General features: G+C 35.7%; 1 protein-coding gene across 12 annotated transcripts; it reads left to right on the top strand.

Moving 5' to 3' along the window:
- Positions 1-8,654: 8,654 nt before the first annotated feature.
- Positions 8,655-24,263, top strand: LOC149805680 (uncharacterized). Of its 12 annotated transcripts, XM_089950337.1 has the most exons (12): positions 8,664-8,977; positions 9,618-9,731; positions 10,801-10,872; positions 11,927-12,001; positions 13,459-13,533; positions 14,809-14,883; positions 16,274-16,348; positions 17,624-17,698; positions 19,089-19,163; positions 20,440-20,514; positions 21,736-21,810; positions 24,014-24,263. In XM_089950337.1, exons 1-12 carry the CDS (start codon positions 8,917-8,919, stop codon positions 24,106-24,108), a joined length of 942 nt encoding a protein of 313 aa, XP_089806463.1. In that variant the 5' UTR covers positions 8,664-8,916; the 3' UTR covers positions 24,109-24,263. The 12 variants fall into 12 exon arrangements, with proteins under 12 accessions (XP_089806474.1, XP_089806469.1, XP_089806467.1 ...); XM_089950343.1 differs by lacking the exon at positions 11,927-12,001 and having other exon boundaries at positions 8,658-8,977; XM_089950341.1 differs by lacking the exon at positions 20,440-20,514 and having other exon boundaries at positions 8,661-8,977.
- The last annotated feature ends 999 nt before the right edge of the window (positions 24,264-25,262 follow it).

The raw sequence follows: 25,262 nt of genomic DNA on the forward strand, positions 1-25,262 counted from the left end.
TTTATATTTAAATCTGTATTATATTCGTTGAAGAAACCCTGCAGCTTTCCAAAGAAGTCTTGTAATACATGTATTCCCCAAATACACGAAGTCTTGTACATGCATGTATTCCCTAAATACACGGAGTCTTGTAGTATATGTATTCCCTAAATACACAATGTCTGGTACATGCATGTATTCCCTAAATACACAAAGTCTGGTACATGCATGTATTCCCTAAATACACAAAGTCTTGTACATGCATGTTTTCCCTAAATACACGGAGTCTTGTAGTATATGTATTCCCTAAATACACAAAGTCTGGTACATGCATGTATTCCCTAAATACACAAAGTCTTGTACATGCATGTTTTCCCCAAACACACGAAGGCTTCTACATGGATGTATTCCCCAAATACACGAAGTCTGGTACATGCATGTATTCCCTAAATACACAAAGTCTGGTACATGCATGTATTCCCTAAATACACAAAGTCTGGTACATGCATGTATTCCCTAAATACACAAAGTCTTGTACATGCATGTTTTCCCCAAACACACGAAGGCTTCTACATGGATGTATTCCCCAAATACACGAAGTCTTGTGCATGCAAGAAACCTCTTCGTCCATTACACGGAAAACGCAGGTCGATGTCCAAAAACACAATATGCAAGAGAAATTTGAAACGTTCTTAGCGTTGTATCTATGGTTCATTCAAATGACATCATAGTAGAAACATCAAGTTAAAATGATCGTTTTCACAAATGTCTTCCAATGCTTTATGATGATATTGCCGATTCATTCTGATCTATATTCTTTTGGTGAAGAAGATTACATATTAATTTTTCCATTCCTAGGCTTGTCTAATAAATCATTCTCCTCACTTGTTTTAAGTTTAGGCTCGTTTTATCTAGAGGCTAACCAATGTTTTTAAGTAGAAGTTCCAGTATGTGCTATTACAAATAAAAAAATAACTTTTTTTATAGAAATGACGCACTTATCGAGAATGACAACTAATTTCACTGATATTAAACAAAATATTATTTTCTGTGAAGGTATTTGTATCTTCTAGGTATTTAATATCTTATTCTATCCAAGCGCGATATACTAACATTTGTTTTCTGTGTTTAATTGTATCGTTGTTCAAGAGAGGATGCATCTCAGTCAATGGTACGTTTTCTCTGTAACCGAAAAAGAACCATGCTTCTAATATCTGTTTGTAAACAAAACTATTTTATATTCAAGTTATAAATTATCGGCTATTTCCCTTAAAGAAAGCATTTTCTTTCATTTTCCTCTATTCTTCACTAATTCTAACTTTTTATATTGGAATACTTATGCTAACATCCTTTCCCCTTTACACTCTTTTCTCTACTAAGATTCATATATGTATAACTGCAAAACCTCGACAGATGAGAGAAGTTGCTGCAGATAGCTTAACACATAAATGCAAATGATACGCAAACTAAATGAATTGAATGAATACAAATAATGAAAATGTATTCTACCCGGACGAAAGCTGACAAACCGGTAAGTAAATAAAGTGTACACCAATGTGTGCAGACGATATTGTCTACAAATATTTGCACTTTCTAATGAATGGCGGATAGCAGCCCCTAAAACTTCAGTCAATATCATTGCAGGTATGGGGTTGACGTATCTGTCTATTATGTATGTATGTATGTATGTATGCATGTATGTATGTATGTATGTATGTATGTATGTATGTATGTATGTATGTATGTATGTATGTATGTATGTATGCATGTATCTACTTTGGGCTAAACGTGATTTTATTTGGCATTAGAAATGGTTGCGCAAGTTTGAACCATGCAGGTGATTACCTGTGGTAAATTTTGAATGTTTACTTTATTTTCTTTTATTTGCACTGCTTTGAAAAAAGTTCGATTTTTCTTTTGGGGAACGTTTTATGTATTATTACACAAAAACGTGATTGCAATATATGAGACTAATTTGTTTTCAAGCTAAGTAATCTGTGTAGAGTTATCAACAGTCTTGTATACAGGTCGTGGGAATCTCAAATTTAAAATTACGAATTTTTTAAGTTTATACAATGACAATAGCTTATTAGTAATGTAGACACTAGGCCCATAATACTACAGTTACACAGCAATATATCAATGATGCAGAGCATCATATTACAAATAGATTTAACACATGTGGTGAAGAAGGAAAGACAAAATATAGTGTAACATGCGCAAAAGATGAAATAGAATTAGCATTATAAAACTATGTCGTTGTGATAATCCATAGAAGTAGAGGTAGAGCTACAGAAAAAAACAACAAGAATTTAGTTACTTGTAAATTTAATTTCTTAGGGGAATGCGGAGAATACGTATTGTGCAAGTTGAGTATATGATATGGTTCTTTGAGAATTTCTTTATAAATGTATAAATTTTGCTAAAATATTTCCAGCGTGGATCTGTTTCTACGATCTACATGAAAAGGGCATTGTAAAACAAAACGATCTTCATCTTCTATATGGCTTTTATTACATAACATACATATATGTTGATCTGGTGGGATGCCATTATGCCGTCCTTCCTCTATCTATGGACAGTGTGTCTTTCCACATTCCCCTCGTGGTAAAAATGGTGTATGTATGCCTTGGAAGGTTTAGACTTCTGTTCCAGAAAATACTTGATTGCTTGAATAGCGAGTTCATTCTTTGCTTTAGCCATGCACGTTTAGGGGTGAAATACAATTCCATATATTTATACCCAAATAACGGTTTGGATGTGTTTACCCGTATACAATCTCTTTTCGTTACAACTCAGAAATCCACCGTTTCTGAATACAATAATTTCATTTACATTTACATTAGCACGAAGAACTCCACTCTTTTCGACCGTATCAGCAGTTTGCAACGTAATCAGCATAAAAGTGCGCAGTAATGTTAAATAGTTCTAGTGTAATACAGATACTATTGGGAAAATTTGGCGGAGGCCTGATACTAACAAATTTATAAATAGATTGAATAGGAGATGGCTTAGTACGCATTCTTCTCTGGTGCCAATATTACAGGTGAAGAATTCTGTATCTGTGGTTTCATCTGCCAATATAGTTTTATGTTGATAGAGTCTAGAACATTAAATAGCTTTCCACCGATACCTTTGTTGACTAAGCATGTCTGCAACTTTACATGATCAATAGAGTCAAACACCTTGGAGAAGTCTGCAAAATACAATTAAAAAACATGTCCTATTTAACTGAAGTATTTCAGAACCATTTCCTTAAGAGAAAAATAATTTATCTATTGATGTGTAGTCTTAACGGAATCCTGCCTGAGCGTCTTCAAGTTTGTCATGAGCTTCAGACCACTGAATTAAACGTCGCTTTAAAATGCTTGTTAAAGGTTTATTCAAGATATATTGTGCGGGATACCCTTGTAATTATTATGGTCACCACACGATCTATATTTGTTTGATGGGAAGATAATGTTTTGTTTAGGAAAGTGTCGCATGTCAAAATTTGCATTAAATTATGTGACTAAAGGAGAACATGCATTAAAGGTGGCTTTTTATCATTTCGCCTATTATTCCATCTGGTCCACCAGACGTTCCTGATTTTTGGATACGCATACGTTTGAGAAATTTAACTTCCGAGATAGGAGTTTCAAAAATATCATCAGAAGTTTCAGTTATAAAATTAAAACATTAACTAATGTCTGAGTCACTATGATATAGTAACAATCTTAAATACTGTTTATATTCATGCCACAACATAGTGCCTTTACTGCATGCTTTGTGCGCACGTGTTTCTTTGATCAGCTTGCAAAACTTTAAGAGATCTGACCATGATTCTATTAATTCCCTTTTCTATTCATACATTTAAGTTTCCGTTTTATGCTTATCACACTTTTGAACCATTTTCTACTCATTTTGTAATATGTCAGATTTTGAATGGAACCATTAAATCTAAATTTATAGAGAGAATATTTATGTTTGCCTTCTGAGAGGTCACATTGTTTACACCGCCACCCCCACCAATAGTTGTGTTTTCACTGAAACAAAATACACTGGGCTGACCTGTGATATATAACAATGATACATTGCACAGCTTCCTCTTAAACCACGGGATAAAGAATAATTCAAATTATATATAAATTCAGAAAGTTCATGTTGGAATGAGTTAAAAAACTTGGTAGTCTTTTGATATTATATAGGTGCAGAGTTAACGGGGAAAGGGATATACATTTAGTGTAAAAGGAACTCTCTTTACCCTGTTTTCAGACGCTGGAAGAAATACGGTTATTAAAAGCAGCACGAGTAATAATTGGCCATTTGAAAATAATTATTTGTAGCATTTATATGGGCATGCGCTCCAAATCGTCATATACAAATATAACAGTACCTTTTGCATCTGTATGTGTGTATAGACTTTGAAGCTGTTCTAGACTCTGGCAAAGGGTTTCACACAACAAACAAATAGTTTTATTCTTATATTCACACATCATGATTCACTGTAGGGTTACGTGACGGACTCCGGCGGCAACGTAAAATGGAATATGATACTAATAGAAAATGGAAATGTATAAATAGTTCAAGCAGAAAACGTAACTGTGCTTAAAGGAATGTTGTTGTTGTTGTGGGGTTTAACGCCATTTTTTCAGCACACGATAGGCTATGCATGGTTGCCAGTATTAATGGTGGAAGAAGAACCCGGGAAAACCCCGGAAAGAACCACCGAGCCACGAGAAGCTACTGGCAAGCTTTCTCACATACCGACATTGGCCGAATCCTAGACTCGAACCCACGCAGACAGAGGTGAGATGGCAGTGATCCGTACCGGAGAGCGCTTTAGACCACTCGGCCACTCGGGGCCCGCTTAAAGGAATGAATTGAACATAAAATAGCACAACTTTCTCGCCTAAAAATGCGATCTTCCCCCATACGGGCATTTCTTTTGGATGCATTGATGAGGGAAATCAGCTAGAGTAAATAAATACATTTCCACAAGCAAAATATTAAGAGCCTTTACAAATCAATAAATAAACTCCTCCTAATACGTCTCATGTGAAGCGTCGTAGATTTAACATTTGACACAAAAACTCAAATAAGAACTGTACACTTTTATCTTTCATACTCACAGACTGACACTACTCAGAATACTCGACCCGAACGGATTTGAAAGTAAAAGTTTCATCTTCCCAGATCAAGTTCTTCCCCATGACAATAATAAAAGAAAACACAAAAAGACCCAAAAGAAAACAGTAACTTTATGGCTGACAATATTTGGGTGAAGGTCAGAAAACTAAACAAAATGGGAGTGGAGAAACCCGAGCATGCCTAATACCTTCCTGTATACATATGTATATATTCACAGTTATTCCATGAAGAATTTTACTACGAATATATTCAAAAAGTTTCAATTGTACCAAAAGTGCCCGACTCCATCGAACATAGAAAGGACATAATATCTGAATTAAGCACATTAATTGTGAGATCATAAGAAGCAATCTCCAATCGTCAACATTTCTGAAGAACACACACGCAGGTTACATGATTTTATTCAGCTTGGTTGGGCCAACGTTCTTCAGTAAGCATGTTTACTGAAAGCACGACCAAAAGCATCGTCATCTAGATGAAATAATTTCAGTAAAGCGTTGTGAAATAACAATTCTATCAAAATTCTTACTCAAAGGTCAAACCAGAAAATTATGTTTCGATGACTCAAATTTTTACTGGTACAAGACACACCATTTTTCAGATGCTACTTAAATTATTAAATCACCATAGGAACGCAGTACGTTCCCGAAAATAAGTAAATTTTAGATGCAGGACCTCAAGGTTTTGGTTTAAATAATCGCACCAAACAATTCAAATTAATTTAACACGTGACGCCATCAGTGGCAGGTGTGAACGTATATTTGGGACGACAGACATAGAATTGCAAGGTAATATGCTGTTTATGTTTTCCCGTACTGTGATACCAGGTGATTTAATATCAATTACTCCAGCGTCGCTAGTGTATCTTCCATTTCATAATAGTCGGTTGACACATGTTCCTTTTGGACACAATGTGGATCTTCACAGTGAAATTACAATGATAACTGACTAGAGCACCAAACTTTGGACCAAAACCGATTACAATACTATCGGCAGAAACAATGCCAACCTCAGTTAATAACATTATTAATGAAGCCGCTCAGCAACGTCTGTCCGTTTCTATAATTGACACTTTAGCCATGGGAAGCGGATTACAGTTGTGTCTCAAAATTTACTTTACAAGATCAATAATGTATAGTTTCACCATGGCTCATTTCAAAGATGCATCCAATCCCGCAGTTTACATTGGTGCGCTTTTCTTGAGGATCGGAACAAAAGATATAAGATATTTTCACTATTATTCGTGCAAGGAGTTTGTCCCTAATCAACAGAAACGGAGAATTCAAATTCCATGATACGTCAACAAATTTCTTGCATATGAGGATTTCTTGCAAACAGGAAAAATATGTATGTGATTACTACGGCAACGAAGATTTGTTAACATTGGCATAGTTCAGCGTTTCTCTGTTGCGTTTCAAACTATAGATCAGATACTAACCAATTCCGTAGCATTTCTGTTGTTCCAAAGACTTGCACGTTCCATGCTATTGGTAGGTCATATAAGTTAATATCTGTTTCTCATAGGTGAGAGAGGTTTTTAAAACAAAAACACTACATGTCTTTATTCTTGTTATTCAAGTTACGTGACCCTTCATGGTAAAACGAATCCAAATGAATCAACACTTTGCTTTTAAAAAGATTATGTTCAAGGTGATTACCAGCGTACTAATAAGACGATTGATGAAACTTCTTTTTAGAATGAGAAAGAGATTGACGATGTTGATAATGACGGAGCTGAACCAGCTGTTGGTGATAAAAGTTATGTTGATAAGATTGATGAAGACAATATTTAAAGTTATTTGACCTGAAGCGGAACACAATAAACGTATTTCCATTTTATTTTGTGTCATGCTATTATAGAAGATGGCAAGTCGATGGGATAGCGAGGATGGTGGTGATACAAGGTGCAGCTTAATTGCAAATCCACGCACGGCTGCTCAGAATAAGGATGTTCCGGCTGCTGCAGTAGCTAGATTATGTTGTAATTATAAGATCAATGAATTTATTATGAGGTAATAACAAACAAGGGCTTAAAAGCAATTACAATAGCAGAGTTAAAAACCGATGTCGTTCCGACTGACGTTAAAGGCTGATACCATGAAATTACTCGTTGACAGTGCAGACCATTTGATTGAATGATTTTTAAATTTAACATATATGAGAGTTGAAACGGTTTTAGACCAAGCCTTGTAAGAAACAAAAAAATAAAATTGTATTCCCCGAATAAGACTTATCACGGTCACGAGAATCAAGTCAGATGTGTGAACACTTACCAGTCAGACCTCAGATAGTGATGCTTCTGGCGGAGAAATCGATTTAAATGAGCAAACTGAAAGACAGATATACACATATACCAATATATCAGCTGTCGACAAAAAAATTCCGAAGATTGCTTTGTAAAATTAAAAGATAACTTAGATCAATACAAACATCATCACCAAAGAAGAAAAAGAACTTCATGCCGAAATGTTTGGTCTCTGTCATGGTTAAAAGGGTATAGAACAAAATTGTGTATCAAATCCTGATTCATCTGAAGACTAGCATATACTGTAGGCATCAGGACAGATGGACACTTTCTTTATTAAGCTCGCCCATTCTTAATGCGATATCACCATAATATTCAACAATACAAACACAATAATCCATCCAATGAAGAAACATTTCTTATACAAATTATGTGAAAATCATACAATGTATTTAATTCAGTTTTATAAATTCAGAGAAACTGCACCTTTAAAGAAGCCAAAGTTTGATATTTAGTAATAATAATAATAATAATAATAATGAGGACTTTGTATAGCGCCTAATCTATAGAAGCTCTAAGCGCTTTACAACTTTAGACAACACCTATAAGATAAGAAACATAATAATATTGTTGCAAAAACAAACAACATGAAATTAGAAAAACATTAAAAAAATAAAAAACATGCTGAGAATATTTCAGGTAGGAAACATTATTAGGTCTTTAAGTTTGTTCTTGCTGTCGAAATAAGTGAGTTTTGAGAGCCCTCTTAAATATGTATCAATATGTTCGTTTAGGTTTTCCAAATTATATGGGTGGACTTGCGGATATAAAGAAGATATCATACTTTCAACCATTATGTGGAGAACAAGTATTTTTATTGATATGTGTGAAAAGAAAATACATTATAAATATGTGTTACTTATGAAAAAATATAGTATTACGTGTAATGACTTTAAAATCTCTAAATCAACTTTAATATAATCTAAGTACTAAAAAGTGGTCTTGTCACTCCATTTACACTTGGGCGTCTACCTATGCCAAAGTGATTGTCATTTGCAAGTTGTTTGTACACGATACCTTTGCCAAATATTCACATAACTACATGATTTATTTATTCATGTCATCAGATGTAACAATTAAATATGTTCAAGTCACGTCAACAATATTCATCACTCATAAGTTTCAGCCACGTAAACATTCACAAACACATACAAATTAACATAAGGCATATTAAGAACCCAAGAAAAGTCAAATCGGCCGTAGAAAGACTGTAAATGTATCCTATAATTTTGCACAAACAAAAATAGAAGCAGCCTAAATAAAGCCCTGGTTGTGGTAAGAATCTTGATTCGACCATTTTAGATATTTACGGACAAGGACCGTACGATAAATTCACTTAATATTTACAGTTGGAGAAAACGAGGGAGATCAATTGATCACATTTCGAATGGCGGTATACAGCGTAGACATAAACAACAAACGTTTGCTTGCCTATATAAGGGTGAATAACTGATTCACTCTCATGATTTTGTTTGTAAACTAGAACACAGTTATAGTCAAATATGAAGACTGTTACAGCTTTTACTGCATTTGTTATCCTGGGAGCGGCTTCTGCCGGAATATGTAAGTAAATTTTATAACATTATATTTGCGAATACAGATTATTATATTAGTATCTAACACGGCATTGATTTTGAAGATGGCATAAGTTCCCCGCTTCACTGACAATTACACTAATCTTCAAGACATATCATCTCTACTGTTGTCTTCCTGTCTGTTTCTGTAATTTGGTGATTCCAACTAATTTGCCGTATTTTTCACATATATTTGCGTTTTAAAGCAAATATTCAACGCTCTTTCCGCCATCAGACAGCTGTTAGATTTGTGTTGGATAAAATGCAGACGAGGGCTACAAAACAACTATTAAAACATAAATCCTATTGGGGTCCCTTAATCCAGTATTATGCACATTATATGTTATCATGAATATGACTTCTTGATTCAAAACATGCGTCAGTGTCTGTTAGGTATTTCAAATATTCATGGTCCATAACCACGGTCATTAGTTTTCACTCTTTAATGAACCGATCACATTCTTCGTCGCCACGAGAACTATACTTTACAATTTACTTTAATAAAGAAATCATATCAGAAAAGATGACGATAACGTTGATAACACGATGAGGATAAGAATAATAATTACGAGTCAAAACCAATCTTTCACCTCCGTTTCTCAGCTTATGTTTTATATTTTCTTTGAAAGGGGAACCTGGCACAACCGTTGGTGATAACGCACGAAATGGAACAACCACCTCCCCAAACATAACAACGGACTCCATAACCAGTGCTCCATCCACCGGCACATCTAAAACCAATAGTAGGTTATATTATGCACCATAACAGTGATGCATTACTCTCTCAGTTCTGATATAAATGCCATAAAAAGTCTCCTTGTAAAAAACGTTTAAACCAGGAATAAACATGGTAGAATTTAATTTTGTTTGAAAAGTTGCACAAGAGATAACATGCATAGCATAACCAATAAATTACATTGTCAGGATATTCAAAATATACACCGTATTTAAAACAGTTGTTTCACCTCCTAGAATTTTGCTGTAAGCCTATAACGTTCATATATTTCCTGGTAAGGTCATATTATATTATTGTACAAAATTTTATATTTTATCATTCAATTGAGCTTCGAAGCAAAACGAGAGATGTTCTATTTGTGAATATTGTTTTTTAATTAGAATGATGATATTGATCTTAAAGACGAATATAGAATGAGACAGTGATGATGTTTGTATTGTTGTCGCAGATCATGACAATAATGAGATTTAGACAAATAATACTTTCAGTTGACTAATTAACAGATCCGCGTCTTACGAAACTCATTTCTAATCCCTGGTACCAATACAACAGGTCAAGAGTTAGCACTTGCTGTCCAATTTAAGTAAAGTTGGTTTATTTTTTATTACTTTTTTCAGTGCTTTTGCTATTTTATCTTGATAATACCGTGCTTGTTTTACCGAGCACATAGGGATCAATTCTAGATGACCGCTCGTAAAAATTAAAATGAAAGGCTGATTCGTTGGTAGATGTTAACAGTGGCTTGCAGCGCAATATTGGCTGTTATGCGGGGGAAACGTGAGCAAACGGCCTTTTTCAGTAACATACTGATGCAGCTAAAACAGGCTGGCCGGAGCAGATATCGAGTCCCAAGGCGTTGTCAAAAGAAAGGAGATGAAAATTGAAGCACAAAATTACGATTGGCCACAAAAGAGTTGGGAGTGGTGGAATCTGTAATGCCGCAGAAAGGTGCAGATGCATTAAAATTGTAAACTTGTAATGGTGATGACAACTGTTATTCCAAAAGCAGGTTTAAACTGCAATTTGTACTTGTGCTTGTGTACACATATAGTAAATATTTTTCCTTCTTTATAAAGTTCAGCTTATCAAAAGGCCTGGCGAGGAAGGAGATGAAAGGAAACATTCGTCAAAATCTCCAAACCGAACAGGTAAATTTGAAAACTTGTAATACATTTTTCTATCAGCAATAAAACATGGTGGTTTATAAAATCTTTTGAAAAATACCTCAACAGATAACAGACATAGCATGATCAATGAATGACATTTTCAGGATATTCAAACTTCACATTGTATTTAAAGTAATTGTTCCAAATGATAGCATTTGCTCTGAGCTAATAATATTCATATAATTCTTCGCAATTTTATTTTATCACAGTTTGTGAAATTTAATATTTTATCAGAAACAATGCTAGATTTGTTATATTTCTGCAACATGGTTATTAAGAAAGAACGATGATATTGATTTTATTGATGAGCATGCAAATAAAGAAAATGATGTTGCAGATCATGACTTTTAGACCAACACTACTTCCAGCTGATTAATCAACCTCTCCTCGTGTTACGTTACACGACTCTACTCTCAATTAACCATAACAACAGGTCGACATGATAACACTTGCTGTCCAGTTTATATAAAGTTGGTTTCGTTAAGTTACATTACCATTGTCAGTGTTGTGACTGTTTTATCGTGATATTACCGTGCTCGTTTCACCCCGAGGCGTCTAATTAAGGCAATTGTTTGATGTAAATCCACAATGGACTTTTGCAGTGTAATAATATAGATCCCACAGTAGTAGTACTTAGGATCAAGCAGCCATCAATTCAAGAGGACCGCTCAAACAATTCAAATGAACTTTGTTATATGTTTGTTATTTTCCAATCAATATCGGCTGTATTAAGACGGGGATATGGGAGTAAAGTGCATTTTCCAGTGCCATACCAATGTACTGAAAGAACCTAGCCTGTGTAGATATCGAACCCGCAAAACGTGGTCAAAAGAAAGGAATTGAAATAAAAGCTCAAAATTACTATTGTCCACGAAACAGTCGGCAATGGTGCACTCTGCTATGTCGAAGGAATTTGTAAATGCATTACAACTGTACACAAGTAATAGGGAAGATAACTGCCATTCACAACGCAATTCTATGTAGTAATTTTAACTGTGGTATTGTAAACATATACACCTTTATATTTCTTTTAAAGATCGGCCCAACAAAAAGCATGACGAGGAAAAAGACAAAAGTACGAGTTCCTCGACCACAGCTCCAAACCAAACAGGTAAATTTGTGAATACGTAATAACATTTTCCTTAGCGATAACACCGTTCCGGTGATCAAAGTGGTTCGAGCGTCCGCCTTGTTCGAACACTGGACGAGTCGTATCAAAGACTTATAAAAAGGGTACTAGCAGCTGCCTCGCTAGGACTGGTCGGCCTGGTGTAATGATAATGTGACCGAGTGGGACATCACGCTCTATGTCTGCAGCATGATGCCCCATTGCTGGTCATCACTAAAAACTGTCACACTGCAGACATCGTAACGATATGACTGGAAAACTGTTAATCTACGTTAAAACTCCAAACTCACACGCTCACACATACACACATACAATTAGCGAAAACAAATGGTGGTATTTAATTTTCCTTTAAAAATTATATAAGTGATAATAGAGATAGCATGACCAGTGAATGACAGTTTCTGGATAGTCCAACTACACATTGTAATTAAAGCATATTTTTGCAAATGCTAGCAGTTTCTCTGAGCCAATAATATTCATATATGTCTGGCAATTACATATTGTCATAGTTTGCGAAATTTAATATTTTATCAATCAGTTTGAAACAATGCGAGATGTGTTATATATGTCTGGCAATTACATATTGTCATAGTTTGCGAAATTTAATATTTTATCAATCACTATGAAACAATGCGAGAAGTGTTATATTTCGGAAATTTGTTTATTCGGAAAGAATGATGATCTTGATTTTAATGATGCGTGTACAAATAAAGGAAACGATGTCGTGGCTGCAGATGATGACGATGATGAGTTTTAGACCAACACTATTTCCAATTGATTAATCAACAGCTCTCCGTGTTACGTTACACGACTCCATTCCCGATTAACCAACAGGTCGACATGATAACACTTGCTGTGTAGTTTATATAAAGGTGGTTTCCTTAAGTTACATTACCATTGTCAGTGTTATGACTGTTTTGTCTTGATATTACCGTGCTCGTTTCACCCATGAGGCCTCTGATTATGTCAATTGTTTGACGTAGATTCATAATGTGCTTTTGCAGTGTAATACTATAGATCCCACGCTAGTAGTTCCTAAAATCAAGCAGCAATCAATTCAAGAGGACCGCTCAAAAATTTCAAATGAATTATTTTTTATGTCTATTTTGTTCTAATCAATATCGACTTATGAAGACGGGGATATGGGAGTAAGTTGCATTTTCCAGTGACATACAGATGTACTGAAAGAGGTTAGCCCGTGTAGATATCGAACCCACAAAACTTGGTCAAAAGAAAGGAGATTAAAATGAAAGCACATTATTACTATTGGCCACAAAACAGTCGGTAATGGTGAGAATCTGCACTGTCGCAGAAAGTTGTGAATGCATTATTGTTGTAAACATGTAATGGGGATGATTACTGCCACTCCACATGCATGTTTATGTAGCAATTTTAATTATGGTATTGTAAACATATAAACCGTTATACTTCTTTTAAAGATCGGCCCACCAAAAAGCATGACGAGGAAAAAGATAAAAGGACGAACTCGTCAACCGCAGCTCTAAACCAAACAGGTAAAGTTGTGAATATGTAATAACATTTTCCATTAGCGATAACACCGTTCCGGTGATCGAAGTGGTTAGAGCGTCCACCTCGTTCGAACACCGGTTGGGTCTTATCAAAGACTTATAAAAAGGATACTAACAGCTACCTCGCTAGGACTGGTCGGTCAGGTGTAAGGATAATGTGACCGAGTGGGACATCACGCTATATGTCTGCAGCATGATGCCCCATTGCTAATCATCAATAAAAACTGTCACACTGCAGACATCGTAGCGATATGACTGGAAAACTGGTAAGCTACGTTAAAACTCCAAAATCACGCACTCACACATACACACACAATTAGAGAAAACAAATGGTGGTATTTAATTTTCCTTTAAAAATTATATAAGTGATAATAGAGATAGCTTGACCAGTGAATGACAGTATCTGCATATTCCAACTACACACTGTAATTAAAGCATATTTTTTGCAAATGCTAGCAGTTTCTCTGAGCCAGTAATATTCGTATATGTCTGGCAATTACATATTGTTATAGTTTGCGAAATTTAATATTTTATCAATCAGTTTGAAACAATGCGAGATGTGTTATATTTCAAAAACTTGGTTATTCAGAAAGAATGATGATATTGATTTTAATGATGAGTATACAAAAAAAAAGAAAACGATATCGTTGCTGCAGATGATGATGATGATGAGTTTTAGACCAACAATATTTCCAATTGATTGGGGCCCGGAGTGGCCGAGTGGTCTAAAGGGCTGTCCGTTACGGATCACTGCCATGTCACCTCTGTCTGCGTGGGTTCGAGTCTCGCATTCAGCCAATGTCGATATGTGAGACAGCTTGCCAGTATCTTCTCGTGGGTCGGTGGTTCTTTCCGGGGTTTTTCCTGGTTCTTCCTCCACCATTAATACTGGCCGCCATGTATAATCGTGTGCTGAAAAATGGCGTTAAACCCTACAACAACAATTTCCAATTGATTAATCAACAGCTCCCCGTGTTACGTTACACGACTCTACTCGCAATTAACCATTATAACAGGTTGATAGCCTGTGAAGTTATCGAACCCGCAATACTTGGTCAAAGGAAAGAAGTTTAAAATTAAAGCATACAATTACTATTGGCCACAAAATAGTCGGTAATGGTGAAATGTCGCAGAAAGTTGCAAATGCATTGTAGTTGTGAACATGTAATAACGCTGATAACTGCCACTCCAAACGCAATTTTATGTAGCAATTTTAACTGTGGTATTGTAAACATATAAACCATTACATTTCTTTTAAAGATCGGCCCACCAAAAAGCATGACGAGGAAAAAGATAAAAGTACGAACTCGTCGACCACAGCTCCAAACCAAACAGGTAATTTGTGAATATGCAATAACATTTTCCATTAGCGATAACACCGTTCCGGTAATCGAAGTGGTTCGAGCGTCCGCCTCGTTCGAACACCGGCCGAGTCATACCAAAGACTTATAAAATGGGTACTAGCAGCTGCCTTGCTAGGACTGGTCGGCCTGGTATAATGATAATGTGACCGAGTGGGATATAATGCTATATGTTTGTAGCATGATCCCCCATTGTTAGTCATCACTAAAAACTGTCACACTGCAGACATCATAGCGATATGACTGGAAAACTGTTAATCTACGTTAAAACTCCAAACTCACACGCTCACACACACACACACACATACACACACAATTAGCGAAAACAAATGGTGGTATTTAATTTTCCTTTAAAAATTCTATAAGTAATAATAGAGATAGCATGACCAGTGAATTACATTTTCTGGATATTCCAACTACACACTGTAATTAAAGAATATTTTTGCAAATGCTAGCAGTTTCTCTGAGCTAATAATATTCATATATGTCTGGCAATTTCATACTGTCATAGTTTGCGAAATTTAATATTTTATCAATCAGTATGAAACAATGCGGGATGTACTATATTTCGGAAATTTGTTTATTCGGAAAGAATGATGATCTTGATTTTAATGATGCGTGTACAAATAAAGGAAACGATGTCGTGGCTGCAGATGATGACGATGATGAGTTTTAGACCAACACTATTTCCAGTTGATTAATCAACAGCTCTCCGTGTTACGTTACACTACTCTACTCCCGATTAACCATTACAACAGGTCGACATGATAACACTTGCTGTGTAGTTTATATAAAGTTGGTTTCCTTAAGTTACATTACCATTGTCAGTGTTATGACTGTTTTGTCTTGATATTACCGTGCTCGTTTCACCCATGAGGCCTCTGATTATGGCAATTGTTCGACGTAGATTCATAATGTGCTTTTGCAGTGTAATACTATAGATCCCACGCTAGTAGTTCCTAAAATCAATCAGCCATCAATTCAAGAGGACCGCTCAAACATTTCAAACGAATTATTTTTTATGTTTATTTTGTTCTAATCAATATCGACTGTATTAAGACGGGGATATGGGAGTAAATTGCATTTTCCAGTGACATACAGATGTACTGAAAGAGGTTAGCACGTGTAGATATCGAACCCGCAAAACTTGGTCAAAAGAAAGGAGATTAAAATGAAAGCACATTATTACTATTGGCCACAAAACTGTCGGTAATGGTGAGAATCTGCACTGTCGCAGAAAGTTTTGAATGCATTATTGTTGTAAACATGTAATGGGGATGATTACTGCCACTCCACATGCATGTTTATGTAGCAATTTTAATTATGGTATTGTAAACATATAAACCGTTATACTTCTTTTAAAGATCGGCCCACCAAAAAGCATGATGAGGAAAAAGATAAAAGGAAGAACTCGTCAACCGCAGCTCTAAACCAAGCAGGTAAATTTGTGAATATGTAATAACATTTTCCATTAGCGATAACACCGTTCCGGTGATCGAAGTGGTTAGAGCGTCCACCTCGTTCGAACACCGGTTGGGTCTTATCAAAGACTTATAAAAAGGATACTAACAGCTACCTCGCTAGGACTGGTCGGTCAGGTGTAAGGATAATGTGACCGAGTGGGACATCACGCTATATGTCTGCAGCATGATGCCCCATTGCTAATCATCAATAAAAACTGTCACACTGCAGACATCGTAGCGATATGACTTGAAAACTGGTAAGCTACGTTAAAACTCCAAAATCACGCACTCACACATACACACACAATTAGAGAAAACAAATGGTGGTGTTTAATTTTCCTTTAAAAATTATATAAGTGATAATAGAGATAGCATGACCAGTGAATGACATTTTCTGGATATTCCAACTACACACTGTAATTAAAGCATATTTTTGCAAATGCAAGCAGTTTCTCTGAGCTAATAATATTAATATATGTCTGGCAATAACATATTGTCATAGTTTGCGAAATTTAATATTTTATCAATCAGTTTGAAACAATGCGAGATGTGTTATATTTCAAAAACTTGGTTATTCAGAAAGAATGATGATATTGATTTTAATGATGAGTATACAAAAAAAGAAAACGATATCGTTGCTGCAGATGATGATGATGATGAGTTTTAGACCAACAATATTTCCAATTGATTGGGGCCCGGAGTGGCCGAGTGGTCTAAAGGGCTGTCCGTTACGGATCACTGCCATGTCACCTCTGTCTGCGTGGGTTCGAGTCTCGGATTCAGCCAATGTCGGTATATGAGAAAGCTTGCCAGTATCTTCTCGTGGGTCGGTGGTCCTTTTTGGGGTTTTCCCGTGTTCTTCCTCCACCATTAATACTGGCCGCCATGTATGCCTATCGTGTGCTGAAAAATGGCGTTAAACCTTACAACAACAATTTCCAATTGATTAATCAACAGCTCCCCGTGTTACGTTACACGACTCTACTCGCAATTAACCATTATAACAGGTTGATAGCCTGTGAAGTTATCGAACCCGCAATACTTGGTCAAAGGAAAGTAGTTTAAAATTAAAGTATACAGTTACTATTGGCCACAAAACAGTCGGTAATGGTGAAATGTCGCAGAAAGCTTGAAATGCATTGTAGTTGTGAACATGTAATAACGCTGATAACTGCCACTCCAAACGCAATTTTATGTAGCAATTTTAACTGTGGTATTGTAAACATATAAACCATTACATTTCTTTTAAAGATCGGCCCACCAAAAAGCATGACGAGGAAAAAGATAAAAGTACGAACTCGTCGACCACAGCTCCAAACCAAACAGGTAATTTGTGAATATGCAATAACATTTTCCATTAGCGATAACACCGTTCCGGTGATCGAAGTGGTTCGAGCGTCCGCCTCGTTCGAACACCGGCCGAGTCATACCAAAGACTTATAAAATGGGTACTAGCAGCTGCCTTGCTAGGACTGGTCGGCCTGGTATAATGATAATGTGACCGAGTGGGATATAATGCTATATGTTTGTAGCATGATCCCCCATTGTTAGTCATCACTAAAAACTGTCACACTGCAGACATCATAGCGATATGACTGGAAAACTGTTAATCTACGTTAAAACTCCAAACTCACACGCTCACACACACACACACACATACACACACAATTAGCGAAAACAAATGGTGGTATTTAATTTTCCTTTAAAAATTCTATAAGTAATAATAGAGATAGCATGACCAGTGAATTACATTTTCTGGATATTCCAACTACACACTGTAATTAAAGAATATTTTTGCAAATGCTAGCAGTTTCTCTGAGCTAATAATATTCATATATGTCTGGCAATTTCATACTGTCATAGTTTGCGAAATTTAATATTTTATCAATCAGTATGAAACAATGCGGGATGTACTATATTTCGGAAATTTGTTTATTCGGAAAGAATGATGATCTTGATTTTAATGATGCGTGTACAAATAAAGGAAACGATGTCGTGGCTGCAGATGATGACGATGATGAGTTTTAGACCAACACTATTTCCAGTTGATTAATCAACAGCTCTCCGTGTTACGTTACACTACTCTACTCCCGATTAACCATTACAACAGGTCGACATGATAACACTTGCTGTGTAGTTTATATAAAGTTGGTTTCCTTAAGTTACATTACCATTGTCAGTGTTATGACTGTTTTGTCTTGATATTACCGTGCTCGTTTCACCCATGAGGCCTCTGATTATGTCAATTGTTTGACGTAGATTCATAATGTGCTTTTGCAGTGTAATACTATAGATCCCACGCTAGTAGTTCCTAAAATCAATCAGCCATCAATTCAAGAGGACCGCTCAAACATTTCAAACGAATTATTTTTTATGTTTATTTTGTTCTAATCAATATCGACTGTATTAAGACGGGGATATGGGAGTAAATTGCATTTTCCAGTGACATACAGATGTACTGAAAGAGGTTAGCACGTGTAGATATCGAACCCGCAAAACTTGGTCAAAAGAAAGGAGATTAAAATGAAAGCACATTATTACTATTGGCCACAAAACTGTCGGTAATGGTGAGAATCTGCACTGTCGCAGAAAGTTTTGAATGCATTATTGTTGTAAACATGTAATGGGGATGATTACTGCCACTCCAAATGCATGTTTATGTAGCAATTTTAATTATGGTATTGTAAACATATAAACCGTTATACTTCTTTTAAAGATCGGCCCACCAAAAAGCATGATGAGGAAAAAGATAAAAGGAAGAACTCGTCAACCGCAGCTCTAAACCAAGCAGGTAAATTTGTGAATATGTAATAACATTTTCCATTAGCGATAACACCGTTCCGGTGATCGAAGTGGTTAGAGCGTCCACCTCGTTCGAACACCGGTTGGGTCTTATCAAAGACTTATAAAAAGGATACTAACAGCTACCTCGCTAGGACTGGTCGGTCAGGTGTAAGGATAATGTGACCGAGTGGGACATCACGCTATATGTCTGCAGCATGATGCCCCATTGCTAATCATCAATAAAAACTGTCACACTGCAGACATCGTAGCGATATGACTGGAAAACTGGTAAGCTACGTTAAAACTCCAAAATCACGCACTCACACATACACACACAATTAGAGAAAACAAATGGTGGTGTTTAATTTTCCTTTAAAAATTATATAAGTGATAATAGAGATAGCATGACCAGTGAATGACATTTTCTGGATATTCCAACTACACACTGTAATTAAAGCATATTTTTGCAAATGCAAGCAGTTTCTCTGAGCTAATAATATTAATATATGTCTGGCAATAACATATTGTCATAGTTTGCGAAATTTAATATTTTATCAATCAGTTTGAAACAATGCGAGATGTGTTATATTTCAAAAACTTGGTTATTCAGAAAGAATGATGATATTGATTTTAATGATGAGTATACAAAAAAAGAAAACGATATCGTTGCTGCAGATGATGACGATGATGAGTTTTAGACCAACAATATTTCCAATTGATTGGGGCCCGGAGTGGCCGAGTGGTCTAAAGGGCTGTCCGTTACGGATCACTGCCATGTCACCTCTGTCTGCGTGGGTTCGAGTCTCGGATTCAGCCAATGTCGGTATGTGAGAAAGCTTGCCAGTATCTTCTCGTGGGTCGGTGGTCCTTTTTGGGGTTTTCCCGTGTTCTTCCTCCACCATTAATACTGGCCGCCATGTATGCCTATCGTGTGCTGAAAAATGGCGTTAAACCTTACAACAACAATTTCCAATTGATTAATCAACAGCTCCCCGTGTTACGTTACACGACTCTACTCGCAATTAACCATTATAACAGGTTGATAGCCTGTGAAGTTATCGAACCCGCAATACTTGGTCAAAGGAAAGTAGTTTAAAATTAAAGCATACAATTACTATTGGCCACAAAACAGTCGGTAATGGTGAAATGTCGCAGAAAGTTGCAAATGCATTGTAGTTGTGAACATGTAATAACGCTGATAACTGCCACTCCAAACGCAATTTTATGTTGCAATTTTAACTGTGGTATTGTAAACATATAAAACAGTTACATTTCTTTTAAAGATCGGCCCACCAAAAAGCATGACGAGGAAAAAGATAAAAGTACGAACTCGTCGACCACAGCTCCAAACCAAACAGGTAATTTGTGAATATGCAATAACATTTTCCATTAGCGATAACACCGTTCCGGTGATCGAAGTGGTTCGAGCGTCCGCCTCGTTCGAACACCGGCTGAGTCATACCAAAGACTTATAAAATGGGTACTAGCAGCTGCCTTGCTAGGACTGGTCGGCCTGGTATAATGATAATGTGACCGAGTGGGATATAATGCTATATGTTTGCAGCATGATGCCCCATTGCTAGTCATCACTAAAAACTGTCACACTGCAGACATCATAGCGATATGACTGGAAAACTGTTAAATCTACGTTAAAACTCCAAACTCACACGCTCACACATACACACACACAATTAGCGAAAACAAATATTGGTATTTAATTTTCCTTTAAAAATTCTATAAGTGATAATAGAGATAGCATTACCAGTGAATGACATTTTCTGGATATTCCAACTACACACTGTAAGTAAAGCATATTTTCCCAAATGCTAGCAGTTTCTCTGAGCTAATAATATTCATATATGTCTGGCAATTTCATATTGTCATAGTTTGCGAAATTTAATATTTTATCAATCAGTATGAAACAATGCGGGATGTGCTATATTTCGGAAATTTGTTTATTCGGAAAGAATGATGATCTTGATTTTAATGATGCGTATGCAAATAAAGAAAACGATGTCGTGGCTGCAGATGATGACGATGATGAGTTTTAGACCAACACTATTTCCAGTTGATTAATCAACAGCTCTCTTTGTTACGTTACACTACTCTACTCCCGATTAACCATTACAACAGGTCGACATGATAACACTTGCTGTGTAGTTTATATAAAGTTGGTTTCCTTAAGTTACATTACCATTGTCAGTGTTGTGACTGTTTTATCGTGATATTACCGTGCTCGTTTCACCCAGAGGCTTCTGATTAAGGCAATTGTTTGACGTAAATTAATAATTTGCAGTGTTATACTATAGATCCCTCGCTAGGAGTTCCTAAGATCAAGTAGCCATCAATTCAAAAAGACCACTTGGTCAAATGAAAGGAGATTAAAATGAAAGCACACAATTAATATTGGCCACAAAACAGTCGGTAATGATGAGAATCTACAATGTCGCAGAAAGTTGCAGATGCGATATAGTTGTAAACATGTAATTGGGATGATTACTGCCACTCCAAATGAATGTCTATGTAGCAATTTTATCTGTGGTATTGTAAACATATAAACCTTTATATTTCTTTAAAAGATCGGCCCACCAAAAAGCATGACGAGGAAAAAGATAAAAGTGCGCTCTCATCGACTACAGCTCCAAACCAAACAGGTAAATTTGTGAATATGTAATAACATTTTCCATTAGCGATAACACCGCTCCGGTGTTTGAAGTGGTTAGAGCGTCCGCCACGTTCGAACACCGGCCGAGTCATACCAAAGACTTATAAAATGGGTACTAGCAGCTGCCTCGCTAGGACTGGTGCCACATGTCTGCTGCATATAGCCCTATTGCTAGTCATCACTATAAGCTGTCACACTGCAGACATCGTAGCGATATGACTGAACAATTGTTAAGCTACGTTAAAACTCCAAATCACACAGAGAAACACAAAGAAACACACACGCACACACTTTTAGCGAACACATAATAATAATAATAAGGACTTTGTATAACGCCTAATCTTTAGAAGTTCTAAGCGATTTACAACATTAGACAACACCTATAAGATAAAAAAAACCATACATAATGATATAATTACAGAAACAAACACCATGAAATTAGAAAACATAAAAAAACATGCTGAGAATATTTAAGGTAGGAAACATTATTAGGTCTATAAGTTTGTTTATTTGGTGATATTTAGTTTTGTTTTAAAATGTCTGCAAGTGATAATATAGATAGCATGACCAATGAATGACAGTTTCTGGATATTCAAAATAAACACCTTACTTAAAACATTGGTTTTAGATTATAGCATATTTGAGGTAATAATATTCGTTTATGTCATCGCAATTTCATATTGTCTGATTTTGCTAAATTTAATATTTTCTCAATCAATATGAGCTTCGAAGCAAGGGTAGACGTGTTATAATTAGAAATCATTGTTTTCGAAAGAATGATAATAGTGATTTTAATAATGATGATAAAACTTGAGAAGGTGATGATGTTGGTATGGTTGTTGCAGATGATGACGATGGCGAGTTTTAGACCGACATATACTTTTAGCTGATTAACGAACCAGCTTTGCGTGTTACGTTATTCGATTCTACTCCCATTTACCAATGCGTCAGCTCGACATGTTAGCTCTTGCTGTCCAAATTATGTAAAGCTGGTTTCCTTTATTTTTATTACTCTTGTCGATGTTGTTGCATATTACCGTGCTTGTGTCACTCAGAGGCTTCTGATTAGAGCAATTTATTGATATTAAATTCATATGCACTTTTGCACTTTAATACTATAGATCCCACGCTAGTAGTAACTAAAGGTAGGTAGGGATCATTTATAGAGGACAGCTCCAAAAATTCAAAAGAAAGGTTGATTCTTGACTTATTGTTAATGGTGGCACTCTGAACGTAATATTAGCTAATCGTATCGGGAAATGGGAGCCAAGTACCAAAACAGACTGGCCTGAGCAGATAAACGTACCCGCAAAGCTTGGTCAAAAGAACAGAGATGAAAATAAAATCACAAAATTACTATTGGTCATAAAATAATTGAAGATGCGGAATCTGCAACGTATCTAGTCAACATATTTAGGTTGCACGTAGTTCTCTTTGTATGTATCATGTACAAATATAAAGAAATATTTCTGATGCATATCATGTAGTTCATATGTTTGTATAAATTCTCACGTGGATGCGAGTAAATTGAATCTTTGAGTTGCGCGACACTTACTAATATGAAAGGCATCTTTGGATAACTTGGTTGTTTTAATACAATATAAACTGATTTATAAAGACGACCATTCTACTGACTCACAGTCCCCTTTCGTCACACTCGAGTAGATATGGCTCAGGCTGGACATTTAATCAACCGATTTATGTCTTTGGTATCTCATCACAGGTTGCTATGTATTAATTGGTGTAACGAAAATAAACGAATACCATGGGGATTTTAGGTCTTACCTAGTCCGCGAATAGTAAAACATGAAAGCCTTCAGATGTTTGCGAGATACGATGAACCAGATACATTGTAATTTTAATACAGACAAACGATTCCGCCGGAAATAAATGTTGTCTGTTGCATTATATTTTGTTAAGTTTTATCATAAAAATATCTTAGTGATGGATTTAACCTCTCTGATATTAGGTACCAACACGGAAAAGGAAATTTAGTAATTTGCACATATATCTGATTTTTCAGTCGTTATTCTATCGTTCTTGTATTAATAGCTATGAAATCTCTTCAAATACATTGAACTAGTGTTGCAATCAGACTTTACTTACAAAATTAGTTATCTTTAGTAGTTGACAAAGAATGTTTGAAGACGATTGTATAATGTTAAAAGCCCCATTTTTCGTTATTTATATAGTAAATTCAACGCAAAAGGATAACGAGGAAGGTGACAGGGGTCGTAGGCGGTCATCAACTGCCACTCCTACAAGGACAGTCTCTACAACTTCTTGAGTTTGATAGCTCACCATTGGATATCCTTTCCAGCATTTGCCGAGTGAAGATCAAATCTAAAATATTAAATTGCTTTATCGCCTTATTATAAATTCTGTTTTATCTATTTATATCTGTAGTTTTTAGATTTTTGTAATAAATATTGATGAATGCAAGTTTTTGTTTGACTTGACCTAACACAGATAGACTTTATGACGTCATATATCTACTCCCTAGATTTGCTTTATACCAACATCAAACCTGCAATGTCTGGAATCGTATTCAAAATCAGTGTAAACTGTGGGATAATTTTACGGTGAATAGACTGGTTTTGAAACCTTTAAAACGTGTACAAGTAATTCCAGTATATACAATGTGACCACTAACGTTAAAGGAAGATAAAAAATCTTTAAACATCTTTCAGAATCATATCTTAGCTGTATCAAACTAGAAAGCAAGCTTTCTAGAGCTGAATTATTTAAAGTTGTGCCTAATGGGATAGTAGACCTTTCAATGTCAGTATTACATTCAGTCCAAATTAACGTAAAATCTGTTTATTTCAAAAGTCGTGTTTTATTTGTGATCTGATAGAAATACCTTTCACGAACTGTATCAAGCTTGTTTATTGTCGATGAACATAAATTAGATTCATTCGGCTGAGTACATATAACTAGTACATAGTTTGCAGAACAGTGATATAAGTCTTGAATTTTCTGGTGCTGATATGACTCCATTCCACTGCTTGCATCAAAGCTTCTCCATTTGGTCCAATTCTTCATTCTATTCCAAAGAAGCTTTTTTTTTAAAACCAAGATTACGATAAATCACTTAATGTTGGCAACTAAACTTTGGTAGACCTATTTATATGTACACATAGATCACCATTTCGACCATTAGGAATGTGCAAAAATACTTAAAGTTGGCAAATGAGATTTGGTGGGCATATTTATCTTGAGGAAGATAAATAATCTTTACTAGTCATATATGTTTTTAAATTTAGATAAACTGGCAAGATGTCAGGCGGTTCCGGCAGTTCTTCAATTTTCTTATTCATTTTTGAACATGTCTTTACTGGGACTGTTTTCACCAAAAAACATGTTAGAGTGCTTTAGCAAAAAATTGAGGCTGGCAAATGAAATTTGGTACGACTATTTACATTCACATGTGCATAATGT

This window comes from Sinohyriopsis cumingii, chromosome 2, assembly GCF_028554795.1.
Source record: "Sinohyriopsis cumingii isolate HCF-2022 chromosome 2, ASM2855479v2, whole genome shotgun sequence".
In the NCBI taxonomy this organism is placed as follows: Eukaryota; Metazoa; Mollusca; class Bivalvia; order Unionida; family Unionidae; genus Sinohyriopsis; species Sinohyriopsis cumingii.